Source organism: Alosa sapidissima, chromosome 6 (genome assembly GCF_018492685.1).
Source record: "Alosa sapidissima isolate fAloSap1 chromosome 6, fAloSap1.pri, whole genome shotgun sequence".
NCBI classification, from domain to species: Eukaryota; Metazoa; Chordata; class Actinopteri; order Clupeiformes; family Clupeidae; genus Alosa; species Alosa sapidissima.
This window is the reverse complement of record NC_055962.1, coordinates 9,320,446-9,345,445: the sequence shown is the minus strand read 5'-3', so window position 1 is coordinate 9,345,445 and position 25,000 is coordinate 9,320,446. Positions and strand designations below refer to the sequence as shown.

General features: G+C 43.2%; 1 protein-coding gene across 5 annotated transcripts in view; it reads right to left on the bottom strand.

Moving 5' to 3' along the window:
* The window catches only part of LOC121711086 (MAM domain-containing glycosylphosphatidylinositol anchor protein 2-like), a 203,381-nt gene that overhangs the window by 42,954 nt on the left and 135,427 nt on the right, over positions 1–25,000 (bottom strand). For 3 of the 5 annotated variants that reach the window (XM_042094389.1, XM_042094390.1, XM_042094391.1), the window contains exon 8: positions 18,762–19,082. In XM_042094389.1, the coding sequence (XP_041950323.1) occupies positions 18,762–19,082 (321 nt within the window). The remainder of the gene's footprint in view (positions 1–18,761; positions 19,083–25,000) is intronic. The other 2 variants (XM_042094392.1, XM_042094393.1) reach the window with 1 other exon arrangement.

Below are 25,000 nucleotides of genomic sequence, written 5' to 3'. Positions count from 1 at the left end.
TGTACACGAGGAAGTGGAGCAGCTTTATCCTTGACAGACACAAGCCCATGTTTCCGTTCCCCTCTGAATGGACCATGTACCCCCTGTGTGTCTCTCCTGAAAGCTCAGGTAGCTCAGGTACATTGCCTTTCATTACCGCGTGATCCTGGCAAAACAAGGCTCATCTGATCTTTTAAATCCGACCTAGACAGACATGTCTGATTTCAACAGCAGGTGAATTCTTCGGTGCTCCTAAAAAAGTATTATTTAACAACAGCAGGCATGATGCGGTAAGCCCATACCTGCTGGATGAGTTGGATTGTTAAAGGTACCATCAGCGAGTCTGGATGATATCACATCCGTTGATATTTGAACCAAACACCAACAAAACACCAGAGAGTGAACTAACCACTCCCCTCCTTAAACTCCCCTTGTTTGGGGGATAGACTTGCTCCACTTTCCTTTTTTTATGCCAGAACTATAGATACTATAGATAGATTATGCCAGAACTATACATACAGTACTTATAGAATGGAGGAGATTTTCGCAGAATGTGACAAAAAGTGGTATGGGTGAGAAATCGCTGAGAATCGCTGATTGTACCTTTAAGGGATTTTTACTTCAGTTGTTTGTCCTTCAGTAGAGGCCTATTCCAGCAACATAATGGAAGAATTGGTCTTTATAGCCAATGGTGTCAGTTTTTGTTATTTTGCACTAAGGTGGTACCCAGTGCACTGAAAAGAATAGTCACTTTCCTATCTGTAACAACATCATTACATATCTTAGTCCACTGTTAGGCAGTGACGGAGAAGCCATTCTCTACATTATAAGTCAGTGTAAAATCAAAAAGAAATCTGAAATCTGTAAAATCTGAAGCCGTTATTTTATGGGAAACTCCAGAATAATAACAACTTAGGGTCTACTTGATAACAGGTGTAAACTAAACGTTGTTTTGGTCACATCCAAAAATAAACATTAGCTTGTTGTTAGACCGGAGCTTCCCTTTAAAGTAAACAAACATTATGGTGTTGCTTTAAACAAGAGACCCCAAGCAATTCCACTCCACTGTTGATGAAATGAGATTTCTGGCACACTCTGCTCTGATGGTGCTGTTGTAGTTGACCATGTCTGGGCTGGTATGACTCCAGAACACCAGTGGAGTGCTATTCATCTTTAACACAAATCCTCTAACACAGACACAAGTGCGGTCAGAATGGGAACAGGGGCTTCCCATGGAGATCTCATAGGGTATGACACAGGATTGCTTTACTAACTTACTTTAGTTCTACCTCCTCTCTTATTTCCTCTCTCTCCTCCATCTCTCTCTCCTCCATCCACCCGTCCATCTATCTCTCTATCCTCTTTCCCTGCTGTGTTATATCATCCAGAGACACAGCTGAAAAGGCAGTATGCTTCACAAGTCCATCATTCTGATGAGTTCCTCCCTCCCTGAGTCTCTTGGAGTCTGGACTAACGAGCATGGAGCATTCAACCTCACCATGTTCGTACCCGGCAATGTCTGCAGACTTGGAAGTTAAATTGAGAAACACTAAAAGAGCCATTGATCACCAGCATTTACAGTATACGTAATGTCTGATTTAATGGTGAAATGGAAGGAAAGGTTTTCCAGATCTTATCAGATAGATTGTTCTCTACTCTTTCCTACAGAAGATGAGTTCATCAATAGTTTTAGTGAGTAAAATCTGATCTGCATGGGGCTTATGGTAATGTAGTGCAGTTAAAATGTCTTGTAATTTATTTAGAAATGGAGCAGTGTTTATTCGAACTACTGGCTGTATTTTGCGCACCAGCGCATGGCGTAAAACTCGTTTTCCACCCGCGCAAAGTTTAATTCGGTATTTTGCACGTTTATTTTTTAAACAATGCGCCCAGGGGTGTGGCAATTAACAACCTAGGGAGGGACCTGGCGTATTGTCTAAAAATCGCTATTGTACACCTGGTCAGAAGTCTATGGCGAGTTGTTTATATGTTATTTTAAGAGTGCATTGTCAACAGTCATATTGGCAGGTGCACACACCATCCTTCTATCATTCATGAACGCACACCAGCGCAAATACGTCCTAAGGACCCGACAATAACGTTATACCGGGGACATGGGGGGGACGTTTGTTTATTCACACATGGCAGCGGAGTTGAGAGCGCTCTAGCTACCGCCTGCAGGACGGAGACATCACATCCATGTATGACTTCACGTTACACGTCTGGGGATGACTAAAGTATCTATCTATCTAGTCTCTAGCAGTAGCTGCATTAGCCTACCGTAGTCTAAGGTAACATATCATACAGTTTATGAAGTTGTGCGTCTATGAGCAAAGTCGAACCATATGTCTACTTTGCTCATAGACGCACAACTTCATAAACTGTGAAAAGGGTTGTTAACTTTAAACTCAAAATGTATGTGCTACATAATTCAGCATGTCTGCAATTATGTAGCACATACATTTTGAGTTTAACGTTACAAACTAGGGAAGGGATTTTATCAAATTCATGTTCGCTGATGTGATGCTTGGTGTAGTTAGCAAAGTCGCTGCTCTTAGCTTGTAGCTTAGCCTACAATGCGCATTTCTTCAGATAACTGTCATTACGTGATGCATGTAACATGCTCTAAATAGGCAGTGGTTTATTTAACGTAGTCACGTACTTATTATCTGTTTTATTTTCAGAAACACACACACGGCCGAATTGGGACTGAACCGACTTTTGGAGCTGAATACGATGCAATAAAACTAGAGAAATGTTAAAAACAGACCACGTAGCATTTGTTTAGGGTTGTCTAGCAACAGAAGTGACTACTTAATTTGTAAAGCAAAACGATCTATCTCTACATTGCAGAAGAATTAAGGATACTGCTTCTGCATGACTTGTTTAAATGTCATTGTACAGGGGCGGTGGTAGTGTAGTGGTTAAGGAGCTGGGCTAGCGTGCAGTAGCCTGAAAGTTGTCGGTTCAATTCCCAGGTTCCACTGTTGTGCCCTTGAGCAAGGCACTTAACCCCAAGTTGCTCTGGGGACAATGTGATCCCTTGTAATATAGCTGACATATGTAAGTCACTTTGGTCAAGAAGTGTCTGCTAAATGTAATGTAATAAATAATTACATCATTATTATTACATTGTAATTTATTTGACGCATGCTCGCGTTTAAAAGTGTCACGCATAGCTGTCCCCGATGTTACAGCAGCTCCTTGTGGAAACAGCAAAGAGTGCACATCCGATGAGTTTTCTGACGAGGAGCAAGCTCTCTGCCTCACCAGAACCTTACTGTTTATTAATAAAACAATGATATAGAATAGAAACATCTGGAATCTATTTATTTAATCTTAAAGTTGGCTACAAAGAGCATTCATAGCCTAGAGAAAACGATACATTTTTCTTTATCTGCAATGTTCCAGGAAGATAGGCTTACATTTATAGGCTGTCCCTTTTTGATTACAGCAGGTCCAAGAAAACGAGTGGATATAACGTCAATGCATTCTAGTTATGTTTCATGTACCCTAGGCCTACTTTATTTCATGTTGAGTTTTGCTTCCCAGCATGCATTGCGTATTTTTAGTATTTTTGGCTATTATTAGTTTTTAATATTTTGTAACAATATGGTTTGAACAATTTATCTTAGGCTAGCCTAGGCCTACTCTGATGATGTTTTGAACAATATGCTACGGGATATGCCCATTAAAACGTCGTATTAGTTTATTAAGAAAATGACACCATAGATGTGAAAGCAGCACATCCTAGCCCGGTATAAATGTCCATGTCTACTCATCATTAGTGTAATGCATTCGGAGGACGTGATTTCATACATGCGTGAAAATATGAGGTGAGTAAAGTTGATTGCATACATGTAGTTGTAGAACAAGTCATTAATGTGTGTTCATGTTCCGTCTACCTCTCTCCTAGCAACGCTGAGATTTACAGGATGTAATACCATACCAAATCGCGCTTCGTGTTTTTTTTTTTTTTTTACCATCGCGGAAATATAAACGTCGCGCGCACAACGTCGCGGTGACCATTACAGGACGTCCTCTCAAAGTATCGTGGACGTCTTTTAGACCTCCCGAACAGAGGTCCGCGGGACGTAAAGGGAACCCTACACAATGTCGAGGAGGTGACGTTCACCAGGGGACCTTTAGGGGACGTCGCCAGGACTTTATTTTGTTTACTGGGTATGGAGCACAGCTGAAGCTGAAGCTGAAGTGTTGCTTTTTCCAGCCTATGTTTTCGATGGTAACCCATTGTCAGTCAATAGTGAAAGTAACTGCATATAACTGTCTTGTCATTGACTGACACCTTGGTAAAGTTAGTTTCACTTTGCCAATGAGTTCAAATAATAGACGAGTGCAAATGCGTGAAGGCTATGCTAGGTTTTAGTAAAGCATGGTTTAAGAATGACTATTCCATACGATCTCGCAAGCAGCCTCCTTCAAATGCGCCGTTGAATGCCAAAATACCGATGCATTTATTTGACATATCGCGCTTTGCGCCGTTAAAGGGAATGACAGATGTCATTCTCATTGGTTTAAATGATGTTACGCCCCAAACACACCCATATGCCTGATTAAAAAACCTAGGGACACCATGTTGCGCCATGCGCTCCACGTTTGATAACGAAACCCCTCCCAATGTGAACTGGACATCCTACTAAATTTGAATAGACTTTTGACGAGTGACGATAGAATGAACTTTAGAATGTCATGATAGGGCCCTACATATCATACATAAGCACATGTTCAAAGTTTGTGACTGAATTTACAAACATACCTTAACATACGTTAATATTTGAGCTTTGAAAAATAAGGAAGATTTCCCAGGACCCTAACCCAAAACACAGGACATTTTCAACATTCAGCTATCTGTTGCTATCCAGCTGCTGACAGCAAGAATTCACAGACTATAAAAGTGCTGCACTAACTGCACAATGATTACGCTACTCCAATGCTTTGACCACAGAGGGTTTCTCTGTAAGTGTCCAGGGCATGGCTGACCTTGCAGGCCATGCAAGCACTGACATTTTGAATTCATTCAACATGCATGATCAATTCGCTGCTGTTCTGTGAAAATGGGTTATTAAAACATTTGGCCTCCAATTACTCACACTTATTTAGCACGCTAAGTGTGTGTGTGTGTGTGTGTGTGTGTGTGTGTGTGTGTTTGTGTCTGTGTGTCTTTGTGCCCTATGGGTCTGAATAGATAAAATCCTGTAGAGCACACTAACACATCATTGTTGTTCATGGTGGCATAAACACATGCACACAGACACACACATACACACACTCACATGCGTGCTCTCTCTCTCGCTTTCTCTCTCTCACTCACACACACACACACACACACACACACACACACACACACACACACACACACTTTCTCTCTTACACATATTGTCCTAGGCCGGAGTTTACTACTACGAATGTTTTGTCTCATTCTCTCTCTCTCCCCCCCCCCCCTCTCTCTCCCCCCTCATTAACAGTGTGTTCTCACAGCAGGGCTGTTCCTCTGTGCTTTAGCAGAGAGCTCCATTCCCCAGCCAGATTCCACACACACACACACACAGATGTCCTCTAACTGCCTCGGCCGTTAGGCACTGTGCAGAGGACTATCTCATCTCTTTCTCCTTATTCTCTCATATTCCGAATGTCCATTTATGTTAAGCATTCACGACACAACAATACATTTACTTTTCAGAAAGTAAAAGCAGCTGACACTAGCTGATTGGGCTCCAGCAGCAGCAGCAGCATCAGTGGTGCCAGGCCAGTGACCAGGTTATTATTACCCCTTGGGGCCCTCATTTAAATGCTGGGCAAAGTCAGACTATGAGCTAAGTTCTCGTGCATGAATCAATGGCATGAGAGCTTTTAGCTGACCCACCTGTTTGTGCGTCGTGTCTAACAACGCCCCTTAGCTGTTCTAAAATTAGTGTAAACTACGGCCTCTCGGGGCTTATTGCTTAAATAGATTTTGCATAGATATTAACAAGCTTTAGACTTGAGACTTTGTACTTTGCCCAGCATTTAAATCAGGGCCTGATGTAAGACAGGTGATGCAGGAGGGCAATACCTCAAGCCTATTGTATTACTAGCTCATAAACATGGCTGTGCTTCATTGCTTGCTGGCTACTAAAAATGTAACAGTGCTTGTTTCTCGCTAACTGTTAAAAAAATATACAGGCAGAAACAGGGGCGGACTGGGACCAAAAATCGGCCCTGGCATATTTGGCCCAAGCGGCCCTCAAATCGGTGGGGCACACCTAATTAAATACAAAATCTTTGCATTTCCCTTAAATATGCATATATTTTCAACTGTCATGGAGCACTGAAAGAGATGTAGGCCTCATTGGTTATCTCTCTGACTGATCAGAGGTAGGCATGGAGCATATGATCTCCATATTCAAGTAGGCTAACAAGCAATTATTACATAAGAGTTTCTGCTTGAATTCAAAGTATCATTTCAAATTATTCAATAGGCTACAATTGACAGCAGTACCAAAAATGACTGAAGCCTATGTGTAAAGAGTTAAATTACCCAGATTGTCTTTAATGTAATTTATACCAGTTATCCGTGTAGGACAACTGAAACAACACAAACAGGGCTGTTGCTGGAAATATTTTATTTACTGTATAGTACCTACCTACATTGCTGGTACATTTTGGAACAGTACAGCTACATGAACTAATTATCTTAGTGTCTTCCAGTAGCCTATCGTATAGGTTATATATACTGTAGCTTAGTTGGCTTGTGCATGACGTGACACTTTGTAACCTACATTTCAGTCAGTCTACAGCCTTTTAGTCCTTCTTTACCATGATAACCCTTCCAAGATAGAACCCTTCTCTACTTTGAGAAACCAACCACCACTCATGCCATCGATGTTGAATTTTGGGCGTCTGACGGAAACTAATCAATCTGACCAACAATTAACGTTGATTTGACACTATTTTGCTGTGGTTTGCAAATCATTCATTTAGAAAATTTAAGTTGCGCTATTTGTTATTATAATCACAGCACGGCCTTACTAAGTTATCATTAGGCTACCATATCATTACATTATCGCAATTAATAAGTCATCATAATCATCATAGTCAGCATGGCATGGCATGCATGTCACAGCCTACCTGTTCTACCACTGAGTTCTTATCATGTAGCCTCAACTAGGCTCACACTCTCCACCTGCTCACTGTCCCTTGCTCTGTATGCTTGCTTACATCCTCGTTCAAACTCAACGAACTTCAACATGTTGCTATATATATATAGCCTATTCTATTGGCCCAAAGGGTGCGTCGGCCCACCGGGAAAATGCCCAGTATGCCAGATGGCCAGTCCGCCCATGGGCAGAAATCCCAAAACTAGCTTTATAGCTTTAGCTTTATGTAAAAATTCTGCAATCTATGAGTTAGCGCATCCAGATTGGATTATTTTTGCGTAGGCCATGTTGCATCGCTCAGCATTTGCATAAAATATACTTTGCGTCCACTTTGGCTGGTGACATAAGACCACTTTTTCGCTGTAAAATGGCAACTTTGTTTGAAAATTATGTAACCAAGTGGTTACCACAGCCTAAAGGCGCGGCTTCAGAGAGAGACGCCGCGGGTTAACAGTGTGGTACTGGTCAGGCAGGGCAGTGCATCGCCAACTGGAACAGAGGCGGGCATCTCTCTGACACTGTGGAACTCTACACTGCAAGCTGTGAGTGCAGAAATGTGTCTCAGGGTCATATAAACAATATTGCATCGCCATAGCAACAGGGCATTTGTGTTCCAGGCCAGGTTGATACAAAAGAGATGAGTGCATAGCCTTGAAGAATTGTCTGTGTGCACGCCATCTCCCTATATGTGTGTGTGGGTGTGTATGTGGGTGTGTGTGTCTGTGTGTGTGTGGGTGTGTGTGTCTGTGTGTGCTGCCAGCAGAGCGGGAACATTAGTGTGCTCAGTTTGTATCTGTATCCGGAACAGCTGGCTGTGACCTGTTCTGTGTGTGTATATGTGTGTGTATGTGTGTGTGTGTGTGTGTGTGTGTGTGTGTGTGTGTGTGTGTGTGTGTGTGTGTGTGTGTGGTTTGCTGCCAGCACTGTTTTCCAGGCAGAAGTCCTCTGGGGTGTGGAGTATTTGTTTGCTGAACAATCTGAACAATGGTGTCTGCCAAGCAGAGAGCAGCACGACAGTCAGGCCCTGGCCAAAAAGAGCGCAGCACCACAAGCTCTGTGACTGATTGTTTTTTTTTTACTCTAAAGAACACGATGTCCACATCAAAACGTTAGTCACCAGCACCATTAAAGCTTGGTTCAACTGTTCGTGTGCTCCGGTCCTTCTATGGGTTCAGTCTTTTGAAGTGGCCCAAGACTTGCTATTAAACCACCGTGACCCTTTACGGGCCTTCACAGGCATGCTACACCAGGCATGGAACTGAAGCGCTGCAACAACTGCCTTTCTTTATAATCAATGTAACTGGCTACACCAGATGTGTTGACCAGCCGTTTAGACAACAGGGTTAAAAAAATTTTTTTTTTAAAAACATACTGAATTTTTACATCAAAATGTCAAAAGGCCATGGCTTGAAAGTGGTCAGAGATAAAGTCCTACTGTAAATGTGAAAATCATTGAATATGATGAAAATTTTACTGTATGCTCTGCAGACACCAGCTTCAACAGGCATACATATTACATTTACATTTGGCAGACACTTATATCCAAAGTGACTTACATATATCAATTATATTACAAGGGCCATTGTCTCTGAGCTAATTGGGGTTAAGTGCCTTGCTCAAGGACTCAACGATGGCTACTGGCTACTGCATGCTAGCCCACGTACGCTACCACCGCCCCCACACACATCAATACATACATACATACACACCGCACACACCAGTCTCGTACAATGGTTCAAACACTCGAATCACACAGATATTGGCCTCAAGAAACACACAAGTCTATCACTGGAACGAACACATCGCTCTTTCATGAGGCACACACAGTTTTGCAGCAGCAACATAAACATGACATCTTACATTAACTGTGTCGAAAAAAGATATAAACAATCAAGACCGTTTCAATGTCCAGGTGTGTTTGCCAAGGCTGATGTGTTTGTTTTTGTTACTGTAAGGTGTGCTGGTATCTGCCAATTCCTGGTGTGTTAGTGTGTGTTGGCTCTTTATACAGGCGCAAGTGTGCTTAGAGTGTTGGATTTTCAAAGAAAGAGTGTGTGTATACCAACCAAAGTGACAATTTAACTGAAACATCATATGGACTGCCACACACACACACACGAGAGAGAGAGAGAGAGGAGAGAGAGAGAGAGAGAGAGAGAGAGAGAGAGAGAGAGAGAGAGAGAGAGAGGAGAGAGAGAGAGGAGAGAGAGAGAGAGAGAGAGAGAGAGAGAGAGACACAAATTCATCCCACTTGGCTCAACATCCCTCAAACACTGTGGTGGAGACGGTTGAAGTGCTAATACAGAACACATAGAAGAGCATTCAGAGATGAAATTACGCTGCCAGCTATCACTGATTTCTCCTAGCCGCTAGAATGCTACACACCTTGTTTGAATGAATATGGCGTAATTGTGCTCAATGGGGCATGGATTTCTAATTAAATACCCTGTCTCGCCTGGGAAAAACGAGAGCGAGGTTTATTTCCCCAGCCCCTCCATCTTGTCAGCATGTTTGGGATCATGTAATATTTCATTGTATCAATAGTTGTTTAATTTATTTATGCTCATTCCCCTACACTCATTCCATTCTCCATTCTCCTCTCCACAGATCTGTGTGTATGTGGTGTGTGTGTGTGTGTGTGTGTGTGTGTGTGTGAGTGTGAGAGTGTGTGCTATTCTTGTCTGTGTGTGCTGCTAGTTCCATATAATCTAATTCATACTGTATACCCCATAATCAATGACTTACCATACCCACTGGCTGTTCCCATCACTTTTATTTAATCCACCTAATCGCTCACAAAATGAAGAATCTGATAGGTAGAAACTGGTAGGAACTGATACCTGTGTACACATGAAATGCATTAGCAATGCTCTATTATTGTCTATGTGGACAAGAAGACACACAATAGACCCAGATAATTATTGTTATGTGTGTGTGTGTGTGTGTGTGTGTGTGTGTGTGTGTGTGTGTGTGATGTGTATGTGTGTGTTCACCAATTACATCTCCCTCAGCTTGGAACGAAGCCGTTAACCTCTGCCACACGGCACTCTCCGTACATAATCACAATCACTTTCTGAGCAGAAATTCATTTAAATCGTTCTTCAGAGCCCATCAAAATCTCATTAATTTAGCTTATGAGATGGAGTCATTACCAGCTTGGTGTTACGTGTGGGCTGTCTCACAAGACAATCCCAGGGAGTTGAGGTAAATGGGTGTGGGGGGGGGGGGGGGGGGGGGGGGGTGTCTAGCACTTCATCTGTGACTGTTGCTCGACTTTGTTTCACCACAAGATGGAGAGGACCCTTGCTGAACCACAAGCAGCGGCAGCAGTAGCAGCTATGCTAGCTAAGCCACAGCAGCGGCAGCAGCAGTGTATCTATCTGTCTTGGCACAGTTTCAGACACTGGTTTATGCTTATTATAATTGATAAATAAAAATTGTAATGCTGCTGTTGTGGATGGACAGCAGCATTACAACACTACAATAGAAGGGTTATATAGTAGAAGGGACTATATAATACAATAGAAGGGTTAGGGGAATATGGGTGGGAGAGGGATGTCTGTTGTGAATAGTGTCTGACTAGTTTTTGACAACATCCAAAACATACCCAGCAAGCCTTTGAAAAAAAGTCTGTTTTTTGTTATTCTCTGAGCCTCCCATTGTCCAATGCCTAGAGGCACCCTATACTTTATAAACCTGCCCTGTAGAACAATGAGCTCTGGTTAGACTGTCTTTAAATACAGCTAAAACACTGTTAATCAATAAGTTAATGTTAGTCGATGGACAGGCCAAAGCTCCCTAATTTCCTAGATATATTTAACAGACATCGATTGACTGTACATTAACAAAACAAGCTTTTAATACAGTTTGGCTTCCAAACATACCCAGCGTCCAGTCGTTGCCTTGGAGAGAGGTGCCATGGCCATGCCAGAGCAAGCCAACACAGGTAGCCAGAGCCCAAAACCAAGCTGGTTCTGAAACTGGCCAAACCCTGAGCTAGATCCAAACAGAATCTGTGCCAGACTCAACAGACTGTGATCTAAGTCAGACCCAAAGTGTATTTATACTAGATCCAAACCACATCCATCACAAATCTGTGCGTGAATGTGTGTGTATGTGTGTGTGTGTGTGTGTGTGTGTGTGTGTTTGTTTGTATTTGTGAAGAACAAACAACAATTATTTCCTCCTCTCATTCCAGGACTGTGAGTGCCAGATGCCTGTATCCCCTTCGCTATCTCGACAAATGACCACAAGCGGACTGCAAACGGACTGGCACTGAGTAAATCAATCGTCCACCTGCTCACCAGGCCTTGGGGGATTGGGGGACTTTTTACAACAGGGTGAGGTCTCAGTAGGATATGTGTGTGTGTATGTGTGTGTGTGTGAGGCAGACTCCTTCCAATGTATACTGTGTATATTTCATGGTATATTCTAAAATATCCACCATTACAAATATTTTTCTTTTAATACAAAATATAATATTGACTGAATATTGAAAGATACAAAGATACACAACTGTCATTCTGATGCGTGCATCTGGTTGTGATAATCGACAAGATGAGTGAGCAATCCGCAATTATTAACTTTGGTTACTTGAACCACAATGCATCCTTTAGATTAATTTCTTATTTTCTGGAAGTTTTAAGAAGAAGCAGAGCGCAGAGTGCAAATCCTTAAAGACTTGGTCTCAACACGGTCTTGCCTCCTCAAAGACTTGGTCTTGATTTCGTCTCGGCTGCATTTAAAAACCAAGTCTCGGTGTTGACTCAGTCTTGACCCTTTAAAGACTCGGTCTCGACATATGCGGTCTTGTCCCCATCACTATGAACCATGGGCATCAGAGCTGGTCTGAGTGCAGTGTGTATTGAAAGCTCTATCTGCAGAGAGGTTTTTGTGTGTATTGTGAACTCTGAGAGCAGTGGGTGTTAGGGACATTGGGAAGCTCCCTAATTTTCTGCAGCAGGTTGTTTGCTGTGGTGTTTGGTGGCTGTGTGTGTGTGTGTGTGTGTGTGTGTGTGTGTGTGTGTGTGTGTGTGCATGTGCGTGTCTGTTCTGCTGCCTGTTTTGGGCAGAGACTCCCGGTCCAGTGCAAATTTGCCGTTCCAAATTCTGTTTTTACTGCACAGGCTCAGTTTCTGAATCAGCACAGCTGTTCTGAGTACAGTGTGTAATGTGGTCTGAGTGCAGTGTGTATTGTGAATTAGTGTTGTAGTACTCAAGTCCGGTCTTAGACCTTTTTTGCTTACTTGGTCTCGTCTCGGAATTCAAGGCAAAAATACTCGGTCTCAACCTACATTGGAAGGAGGCAGACTTTTTTCAATGTATACTGTATATATTTCATGGTATATTCTAAAATATCCACCATTACAAATATTTTTCTTTTAATACAAAATATAAGCAGGTTTTTTTTACTGCACAGGCTCAGTTTCTGACCCCAGAGCTGAGGAGAGATGACAATTAAAAGACAATGTGGAGAGGAGGCAGAGAGCCAGGACTGTGGCATGTGTATGTGTGTGTGTGTGGCAATCATGAATGGAAATAGACACATTAAGACAACAGGCAGGCAAACAAAGATGCCATATTCATCTGTCATTTGCTTACTCACTCACACACACACACACACACACACACACACACACACACACACACACACACACACACACCATTTCTCTGTAGTGGGAAGGCTGGATGCACACACACACACACACAGAATGACAAGAAGAGAGACAGAGGGAGATAAACACAAAAACGCCTACACAAGAAGACAGACATATACACTTATGATTACATAAGACGCACACCACTGCCCTACAATCAAATTAAAGTCATCGTTACTGACTTCTAGAAAAATAAAACCAGATAATTGGAGACCACCACAAGAATACAGCTCAATTTCGGAGCTTATATTCAAAGACATTTTCAAGGTCTTTCTTTTTGATAAAGATGTCACCTTTCTTAAAGACCCTCAAGTGTGGCCACACATTAAAATGATGTGATCTGCATCTTTAAAAACAGTAAGAGTTTGCCTGTCAAACATTGCATGTTATGTAGGACAAAAATATTTTTTTTTAGTCCAGGCCAATAAAAATGAAGGACTCTATGGTAGGTTTTGTTGACACCCAAATGTCCTGCTAAAGCATCAGAGACATGAAGTATTTTACTCTGTTCGTCTGAGGGCACAGCCCTCGATGGTGTTTTATGCTCCCAACGTCGTCTTCCAGGCAGCGCTGCCACCGCTGATTTAAAGGCACCTAATCCTAAACCTAACCCCACCCCTAACCCTAACCTTTACCCATGCCTAACCCTAGTGCCTTCCAGGCAGCGCTGCCTTGAAGACGTTGGGGGCATAAAATACCAAGAAACAGGGCACAGCAATCTGGAAGACTGCATTCAAATCATCTGGGACAACATGAGGTTGACACTTCCTCGTCAAAACACTGTTGCGGAGAAAATATCCCTGAGGCAACAGCAGCCAATGGAGAAATTATGCAGATTTAATGAGTGGGATGGGAAGCAGGTCAGCTCTTTGTGTTGAAGCTATTTTTCTCCCGAAACAGGAATAGTTTTTACAGCTAGCTGTTCATTTTTGTCTCTGCTGTGGTCTACTGCATATCAAAGGTTTAGCAGCAACGGCAGAGTCAGGAACATTTCGCTGATAGGAGTTGAGACAAATTTCCAGTTGCATCCATACATTGTGACCTGGCATGGATTACAGCGCGAGATTGAAACACATCTGGGAATTTTTGTGCATGTTCGTCTGCAACAGGAGGAGAATGCCACAGAAACAGTCTCAGGTGGCGCTACGGACTTTTCACACACTTTTCACCTCCGCTGAGATCACGCAGTAGAATGAACAACACTCCTAGGATTGGCAGAGAGAGATACTAGCAGTCACCAGGTCACACTGAAGTTGGACTTTGTGGAGCGGGACTTCAATAAAATCCAATATGATTTAGTTGGAGAGCCTGGACAATGCTCCTTCTAAAATAAAGGATTGAGCTGCACCTATGTCTCAAAGGATGTTTAATGGGGACCAGTTTGTCACTGCCTTGTGTGTAGCCAGTCTGTATGAAGGGTTTGTAGCTGGGTGATAGCTCATTCTCACCACTATGTGCAGTCATGGCAATTTTGGTTTCTTATTATTTAAATTTTTTTTGGAAACTAAACCCACAGATTTTTTTTTAACTGAACAGTCTGCCACTATATACAGTAAGAAGCTCTTTTGCAATAGAAATACCACTTACCTCATTTACAGAGGTTCGAATATTTCAATACATTTATCTGTGAGGAGAGCTACATTCAGGGTCGCTGTAAAGTTTCTTTGTGGTTCCTCACGCCTGACAACTCTGTGGAACATTGGAACATATTCTTGGCCATGCAGCGGCTTTGTCCATCACCTCAGCCTTCTGTTTACTGATGTACACAGCAACGGAGTCACGGTTGCAGTTCTCGAATTCTTTGATCAGAATTAACTGGTGAAAGCTGTTTGAAATCCTTTACTTTCTGGGCAATCAACCACTGGGTTAAAAGCGACTCCTCTGTCGGTTATTCTTATGACAATGACGGAACCACAATTTGTAAGCTTGGGGCAGATGTTCAAAAGATTGCAAAAAAGTAGTTTTAAAACCACTTTATAATCCAGACTTTGCTGGAGGGGTAATGAGGAGTATACTTTTTGGGCCACTTACAGTAAGTGTTGCTGCAATTTGCTTGAAATGTACAAGTACAAAGACAATTTCACAAATGCCTCTCTCTTGAAACGTTGAGAAGGTTTGTGAATGACAGGCTAACATAAGGCTACTTGCATGTATTTCCATGTCCTATGAAACTTGAAAAATGATCCAGTGGCAAATGTTCTTCACTGCCACACTCACCAGATATAGTAGAGCGGCTACAGGAAAAATCGTGCAAATTATGATACAAGCGTGGAATTCGGCAGGTATGTGCTCAAGACCAATACAATAAAATCTGCCTGATTTGCCATTTTTAATGGCGGTCATTTTCCAAAATGGCCACCATGAAAAACTCTAAAAATTGATTTGTTGTACAAAATTGACGAAGGAAATTATGATACAGCCATGAAATTTGGCAGGTATGTGCTTAAGACCAACACAATACATTCTAACTGATTTTCCAGTTTAAATGATGCCCATTTTCCATGATGGCTGCCAAGAAATACCATAGAAATGGATTTGTTGCACAGAATTGATCAAGCAAGTTATTATACAAGCATGAATTTTGGCATGAATGTGCTAAAAAAACAATAAAATCAAATCTACCTGACTCGCCACTTGAAATGGAAGCCATTTTACAATATGGCCGCCAAAAGACTGAATTTAGCCCAGAAGTGAGCAAGAAAATGATGATACAAGTATGTAATTTTGTGTGTTTGGGCTAAAGAGCAATATAATCAAATCCACCTCATTTGCAACTTGAAAATGTAATATGGCAGCCATTTTTAAAGATGGCCACCAAATAAGACACTAGAACTTCATTAATTGCAATTAATTTAGCAGATGTGGCCCAAATCAATGTTAACATTCACTACATTTCTGTTTCCTTCTATGATGAAGTCAGTGGAAATTCAATCAAGCAAAAAGGCACATAACTGAGATTCAGTGTTTCACAAATTAACTATGTACAAAGACTACAAACCCTGGAAGGGCTAAATTAATCTTAGAAATCACTGAGGAACAATAGAAGAGAGCGTAGTTGGTAACTGTAACAAGGCAAGGAACTCGGATGCCAAGAAGAACAATATGGCAGTAAGTATCTCAGCATGGAAAAATAACAGTCCATTTCACAGCAAATGTGAGCAATTTTTCAATTGTGTTTCTAAGAAAACACCATCAACATTTCACCCTTTGGAATTAATTGAATCACTGTAACAGTGCTCTACATCTACTATTCACATGTGCAACCACATAGTGCTGTGCACAAAAGCCCCAAACGGAAGCACTTGCATCTATGGGTGCAACCTTTGTTCACGTCCGGTTGCCGTGGAGCCCAGAAAGCCTCTGCACACTCAGGGGACCAGTCCTGAGGGCAGAGCTTCCTCCTCTGCACACTCAGGGGACCAGTCCTGAGGGCAGAGCTTCCTCCTCTGCACACTCAGGGGACCAGTCCTGAGGGCAGAGCTTCCTCCTCTGCACAGGTCAACTCACACCTTTACCCCCGCGTGGTCGCTTAGACCCACCTGTAAGTGCAAAAAGTGACCTCGCAATCACAGCACAGTTTTCAATGAAATGCTGGTAGTAATCCACCATGCCTAAAAAGGAGCGGATCTTGCTTGCAGATGGCGTGACGCCATCAGCCTCCATCAAATCTGACTGTGAAACATTCACAATAGCCTCAACCTTATCTGGATCACTAGCCACGCCATCCTGAGAAATTATATGCCCTAAAAACTTTACAGATCTCCTAAGATAATTGCACTTAGCAGGCGACAGCTTCAAGTGTGCTCTTTCAGCCGTTCAAACACCACGTGTAAGCGCTGCAAAGCATCCCCTTCAGACCTGCCAAATACAAGGACATCATCCAAATAGCACAGGAGACTTAAGAAATTTTGATCGCCAAAGACAGAGAGCATCATCCTCATAAATGTAGCTGGGCTACTGCAAAGGCCCTGAGGGAGCCGGTTATATTCATGCAACCCTAATGGTGATGAAAAGCCTGTATATTTCTTCTCATCTTCATGTACCTGTAATGACACATTGTAATAACCCGAAGTGAGATCCATGGTGGAGAAAAACACATTGCCACCTAAAGCTGCAAGGACATCAGCCTGGTGGGGGAGTGGGTGGGCGTCTTTCACAGTGCACGCATTAAGCCGCCGCGATATGGCAATCTGAATGGACGGTCAACGTAATCCTGTGGCAGAACCCATGCGCCTCACCACAGTCAAGATGGTGACAAGAAAAGACAGACTCATATTATTTTATTAGGTCAACTAACTTATCCTTCCAATAAGAGGAGACCTGACAACTGTCAATGGGTATAGCACCCAGTCCAAGACCCTGCAGCGAAGAGTCACCATTAGCAACACTGCTTCCAAGATCACTAATGACATATAAGCTGCCATGAGAGCCACCTGCACTCACTTTAGCTGCATGCTGCGAAACAAAGTCCTGATCAAAATCCTCCAGTGCAACGCATGCATATACATCAGCTACCTTCGCATTTTTGCGTAAGGTTACTGCAGCTGACGTGGGATTAAAAACCTTGACTGGAAGCCACCCATCTCCCCACATAGGAGAGACAACACGCCCTACTAGCATCTGCCTATTAATACAGCGCGAAGTGCTGGGCTCCACAGCAACCGTCACGTCTAGAGCGAAAAAAGAGAATTCATGACAAAGCTTCTTCAACGACATTGGCTACTTGGTAGCTGAGGTTGTTTCTGGTGTACACGCATCTTTTGTTTAACAGCAACATCGAGAAAACCATGAATTGCCGTTATTAGCATATTAGTGTCATTGTATTATTAGCATGTCATATTTGTTTGTATAACCATTTTATTTGTTTGGGGGGGTGGGGGGTGGCATCACGCAACGCCCTCCATTGACATTAAGAACTGGCATTATTAGCATGTTATCACCATGCTATTTGTGTGTCATAAGTGGCTTATTTGTCATTGTGGAACATTTTTAATATATGTATCACTTCATCATCTACAGTATGGAAACATATTTAAGGAGAGTGAACAATTATTTACACCACATTTGCAATTTGCACATTTGAAATTTGCAAATTTCTCGGGTCTTTTTGGACGCCATCTTGGAAAATGGCCAGCATTTCAAGTAGCAAATCAAGTGGATTTGATTGTATTGGTCTTGATCACATCCATGCCAAATTTCATGCCTCCATCATAATTTGCTTTGACAATTCTGTGCAATAAATCAATTTCTAGGGTCTTTTTTGGAAGCCATCTTGGAAAATGGCCACCAGGCCAATCAGGTAGATTTCATTGTATTGCTCTTGAGCACATACATGTTGAGTTTCGTGCTTGTATCATAATTTGCTAGGTCAATTCTATGCAATAAATCAATTTCTGGGGTCTTTTTTGGTGGCCATCTTGGAAAATAGCCGCCATTTCAAGTGGCCAATCAGGTAGATTTGATTGTATTGGTCTTAAGCACATACATGTCGAATTTCATGCTTGTATCATAATTTGCTAGGTCAATTCTATGCAATAAATCAATTTCTGGAGTCTTTTTTGGCGGCCATCTTGGAAAATGGCCACCATTTCAAGTGGCCAATCAGGTAGATTTTATTGTATTGGTCATAAGAACATACCTACCAAGTTTCATGCTTGTATCATAATTTGCACGATTCTTGCCAAATTGGCCTTGTAGCCGCTCTACTAATATCACTACAGGTGAGCACTTCCACACCCAGCAAGGTGTGCCCAAGTCACATAAATAAATTAAGGAATTAATTTTGAATTCAGGGATAACACGCACACACACACACACACACACACACACACATGTGCATAAACAAAAAAGGACAAACCCTGCAAACAGCTGACAACTGCATACAACAACACACACACACTATCACCACATACTGTACAAGACAGTCCGGACACAAACACACACACAGAGAAGGCCAGGGTGTACTCACACTGCACGATGAGCTCGACTACAGCCTCGCGTGGCTTGACGTTGAAGCCGTTGTACTGGCTGGTCTGGCAGCGGTACTGTCCGCTCATCTCCCGCGAGACGTTGACGATGCGCAGCACGCCGTCATAGCTCTCCATCTGTGCGCTGCCGTCGGGCATGGGCGCCTCGCGGTCAGCGCGCGTCCACAGCAGGATGGGCTTGGGCTTTCCTGTAACCACACACTCCAGCTCCACCGTCTCGCCCTCGCGGGCCACCAGGGGTGACTTGCCCCGCGGGACCGCCAGACTCGGCGGGACTAAGAAAGAGAAGAACAGAGGAGGAACTGATATGGGGCTCTAGAACGCCAGCCGGGTCGGACCGCTCAGGACACGACACACACACACGACACACACACAACACACACACACACACACACACATTGCAAGGTGCGGCAAGTGTTATGACTGTGAGGAGTTTGAGGTTGGGAGTTATGGAGGCAGACAAGAGAGCAAAGAGGAAAAGAGAAGAGGAGAGAAGATGGGGAGAGCAGAAGTGGAGAGAGGAGAGAGGAGGAGAGAAGAGAAGAGGAGAGAAGAGAGGAGAGGAGAGGAGAGGAGAGAAGAGGAGAGAAGAGGAGAGAAGAGAGGAGAGAAGAGAAGAGAAGAGGAGAGAGGAGAGGAGAGAAGAGAGGAGAGAAGAGAGGAGAGAGAAGAGGAGAGAGGAGAGGAGAGGATAGAAAATGGGGAGAGCAGAAGTGGAGAGGAGAGAGGAGAGGAGAGAAGAGGATAGAAAATGGGGAGAGCAGAAGTGGAGAGGAGAGAGGAGAGGAGAGGAGAGAGAAGAGGAGAGAGGAGAGGAGAGGATAGAAAATGGGGAGAGCAGAAGTGGAGAGGAGAGAGGAGAGGAGAGAAGAGGATAGAAAATGGGGAGAGCAGAAGTGGAGAGGAGAGAGGAGAGGAGAGAAGAGGATAGAAAATGGGGAGAGCAGAAGTGGAGAGGAGAGAGGAGAGGAGAGAAGAGGATAGAAAATGGGGAGAGCAGAAGTGGAGAGGAGAGAGGAGAGGAGAGAAGAGGATAGAAAATGGGGAGAGCAGAAGTGGAGAGGAGAGAGGAGAGGAGAGAAGAGGATAGAAAATGGGGAGAGCAGAAGTGGAGAGGAGAGAGGAGAGGAGAGGAGAGAGAAGAGGAGAGAGGAGAGGAGAGGATAGAAAATGGGGAGAGCAGAAGTGGAGAGGAGAGAGGAGAGGAGAGAAGAGGATAGAAAATGGGGAGAGCAGAAGTGGAGAGGAGAGAGGAGAGGAGAGGAGAGAGAAGAGGAGAGAGGAGAGGAGAGGATAGAAAATGGGGAGAGCAGAAGTGGAGAGGAGAGAGGAGAGGAGAGAAGAGGATAGAAAATGGGGAGAGCAGAAGTGGAGAGGAGAGAAGAGAGGAGAGGAGAGAAGAGAAAATGGGGAGAGCAGAAGTGGAGAAGAGAGGAGAGAAAATGGGGAGAGCAGAAGTGGAGAGGAGAGAGGAGAGGAGAGAAGAGGATAGAAAATGGGGAGAGCAGAAGTGGAGAGGAGAGAGGAGAGGAGAGTCATAGAGTGGTATGCAGGCGAGTGAGAGATCTCTCCCTGCTAGACATGGAGCCCACAGCAGCAGGGAGAGAGACAGTGTGTGTGTCTGTGTGTGTGTGTGTGTGTGTGTGTGTGTGTGTGTGTGTGTGTGTGTGAGTGAGTGTGTGTTTGTGTGAGTGTCTATGTGTGTGTGTGTGTGTGTGTGTGTGGCTGCTGGCCTGTGGACTCAGGACATGGCAAAACCAGACCTCGACACACCCAGTAGCGCTGGGGACCAACCATTCAAGCCTGAGACACCACATGGAGCAGCACTGCAGACAAAACAGCAGCTCGGTGGAGAATGAGAAGATTGATCCTCTCGTCAAAGTCGACTTCTTCAATCCCCCCCACCGCTGGCGACCTGACTAGTCGTTTGCATAAGTAAGGCAGCACGCATTAAAGATTAGCGAGACATCACAAGCTGCTGAGGATTTCAGCAGAGCAGAGTAATAATGAGGAAGAGACGGCAGGAAGAGTGAGTCCATCGCTGCACACGGTTCTTTTTTTTTTTGCAGAACAACATTCTCCTCTTCTGAGGTACTTTTTAATTGTCTGTGATTGAGCACAGATTTGAAGTGAGCGTGGAACAAGTATCTTAATGATGAGGAGGAGAGGAGTGGCTCGCGAGGAGGGAGGGGAGAAACGGCGCGGCGCAATGAAGGAAGACATCGCCCGTCACACGGCATCATGGGTAAGCAGCGCGCGCTCACATCAAACAGCCCAGTAAGCATCTAATGTGAATACGCTTCAGTATCACCTTCTGATTCCACACCCACGCTCCACCAGCTGTTTTGCCAAAACCAGCCTCCTCACTTCCTCCACACACACACACACACACACACACACACACACACACACAGCCAAGCCTGTTGCTTCTTGTCTCTTCATATAAGAAACAATATGTGTGTGTATAAGTGTGTCTGTGTGTGTGTGGGTGTGTGTGTGTGTGTGTGCACTGAAAACTAAGCCTGGGCTGGTCTCTTGCGTAGGAAAAGTTATAAAAGTTATAAAGAGGTGTATCGTGCTTTATTTAGTCCAGCAAGAGGTAATTTCTTGATTCAACCCTCTCATTTCCTGTCTGCTCTCTCCACACACACACACACACACACACACACACACACACACACACACACAGACACAGACACATACATATACACATACACATACACATACACATACACATACACATACACACACACACACACACACACATTCACACAAACATACATACACACAGATGCACACACACACAACCACAACCACACATACACATTCTCATTCTCCATGGCTACCTGAACTGTCTTTATACAGGAACTGTATTCCTGTCTATGTATGTGACCCCAAGTGATCCCAATATGGATACAGAATCATCCCCCTCTATTATCACACTGCTGAAAGACTCAAGCTGCCCTGTATACAGACACAGACACACACACACACACACACACACACACACACACACTCACTCACACAAACACACACTCACACTCACACAAACACAAATGAAAATTGCCACTCAGGAGGAAAGGACAGACCAGTAGATGGCCGGTGATCAGCCCGAGGACGCTCATTATGGAGAAAGCCGCTTGTGAGCGCGGTTGGTTGCTCCTACCCATTAAACACATGGAGATAATGACCTGGTAAACTCAGAAATAGAAGACTGAGACTGTATAGATCTGAGTCACTGTGAAAAATGGGCCTTGCAAGCCACGTCCACACAGGATGGTGGCGACAAGGACACAGTGAGGTTGGGTGGTGATGGGGTGAAGACACAGCAAACAGCAAACGTGGATTGTGGTGAAAAGTGGAGATTTATTTACAGTGCTATAAAGAACGTGTTCCGGCACAACGCCAACAAAAAAATATTTTTCCCGAAAAAATAAACAAAATTCAACCAACCGGTTTCTCAATTCAAGCACAATTCGCAAATTCAACAATACTCTGTATCTAACCTCTCAGCAAGCTGATACTCTCAGGATTCCCACACTGAGGGCAAAAATCGCTTTAAATACAGCCATCTATCACCTCTGATTGGTAAATACCGATATAACAGGGTCATTTGTACTATACAATGCTTCATCATACCATATATATATATATATATATATATATATATATATATATATATATATATATATAATTATGCTCCATGTATGTCTGCGATATATATATTTATTCCACTGCTTGGTTGAATTTCCCATTGTCCTACGTAATTTAGAACGACCATTAACCGTATGTTATCTGCACACCTATGAAGTAGATCCATTTTTTTGGCCGTATCACACTTGTATATTAATTCGCCGAACTCGTTGTGAAGTTTAAATGAACTGTCACGTTGCATCCGAGCTGTAAAATGCGAGAATGCAGACGTTCAGAACATTGCAACATTGTAGCATATGACGGAGGTGGCTTTTAGGTAGATGGATGACAGCAGGCTAAGTAAAAGTGATGTTTCAAAGTTAAAGTTCATCAGAATCTTGGGATACGCCCGCTTGACAACGGGAGAGATAGAACTAATGACTGGCCTTTGGCCGTAGCAACCATCCATTTAGAACTAATAACAGCAGTTTGTCCTGTGAGTTGAGAAATTAGTTGATATGTGTCGGAAGAAATTAGTTCTACAAACAAGACAGTTTTAGCGATTAAAACGTTTAAATTGTAACAGGAAATGAACACAACGCAAGTGGCAACAGTGGAATAAGCGGGATAATGGACTCCACGGTGGTCTGTTCACAGAAGTTAATGCACTACGAGGTTTAAACGGCCCTCCGCTTCACGTCGGGGCCGTTTTACAACCTCGACCGTGCATTAACTTCTGTGAACAGACCACCGTGTCGTCCATTATCCCTTACATATATATATATATATATATATATATATATATATATATATATATCGCAGACATACATGGAGAATAATTCAACATAGTTTCCATATTATACAATAATAACCTTCTAATATATTTATAATTAAATAATAATTACACTGCAATACAGAATATCTCTTTATATTGCAACAATAGTTTCCCCCACTCAAAACAACACTTTTCCCTGTCCCAAACAGGGAATAAAATTTTGCCCTAGGGCTCGTGTTCCTTGGGGAAACAAAGTGATGCAGGACCAGGACGTGAAAGTAAGAGCTATCAGTGTATTGTTAATGTTTGTGTGCACAATGTATGGACTAACGGAATGCAATGGGTTATGGAGCAGAATCGACAGGTACCACGTCGTTCGCTATGATGTTTGCAGATGTTGGGTGAGTAACAGAAAGATGTGTAAATAACGATCGCGCATTAATGAATGATGTCGCGGTTGCCGGCACCGCGTGTAATTACAAACATTTTAAACGTGCGTGTGTGCGTGTAAGCGTGTTTGATCGTGTAGGAGAAGGTAGTCAGTTTAAATGTCGCGGGAATGTCAGGCGAGTTGGGGAAAAGGAGGGGCTACCTTTTCACAGTCACCCATTAGTAATGCTTACAGCACGACCCTATGTGTGTGTGTGTGTGTGTGTGTGTGTGTGTGTGTGTGTGTGTGAATGTGTGTGTGTGTGTGTGTGTGTGTGCATGTGTGTGTGTGTGTGTGTGTGAATGTGTGTGTGTGTGTGCAGTGGCGGAGCTTGAGGGGGTGTGGGGGGTGCGGCATGCCCCCGGCCCGGGACCCGCAGGGGCCCGGTGCGAGGGCGCCCCTTCCCCACCTCCGGGTAAGGTGAGATGGGCCTCTCCCACGGCACAAGGCCGGAGGAGCTTAAGATCATGCAAACGGTTTCTTTTCAATCATTTTCATCAGAGTGGGACGTATTAGGCTTATAGGTTGCCTCAGTCAGGACGAGTTATGACTCACGGTTGCTGAAAAGTTTTGAAATTTACTTTAATGATTTAGTAGGTGTAAAATATTGAATAAAATGTTCTGCTGTATGACTGGCTTTATTTTAACTCATATTGAACTTTACGACGTGCAAATTTACAAAATTGGATCAACGATATTGTCTCCTACAGGCGTCAATGAGAGAATACTTACACCTACATGATTTTGGTTTCGATTTTCTAATTGGAGTAAGTCTTTGTGACAACACGGATACATTTGATAATGTTTGATCGTTGTTTTGGTATGAAGCATCTTTTACGTAGCCTAATAAATGCGCTCTAGAAAGTGAAAGTAGCCTAACCTAGGCCTATATGCGCTCTGTGTCTGAGCTGTCTGTGCACGTCCGCAATTGATTACGTTCCTCAAATGGAGAACACATCAATCCCATGGTATTTTTTGCCCTAAAATGCATGAAACATGCAAGTTCAAAATCCCGCCGGTAGCCACGTTACATCTCCGTTTCATATTTGCCTAGGCTACTAGCCTACAATAAATGAATTGAACGAACTCAACTGACAACAGGTATATCTACTGATTCGGTCATTGAGACTACAGAATAGCCTACAGACTACAGAATACAGTACAACGAACTTTCTGTCTTTCTGAAGTTTTTTTTTTGTATTCCAGTGTACATAGCCTAATTGCGTAATGTCTTGACAATAGTTTTTCTTACCGGCTTGCTGTTTAAACTGACTGCGCCACTCTGAACTTTAACGCCAGGTTTATGACGTAAACCGCTACATCTCGGCTCTGGCATTGCCTAAACTCATTGTGTGGGAAATCAGATTATCTGTCAATATTGG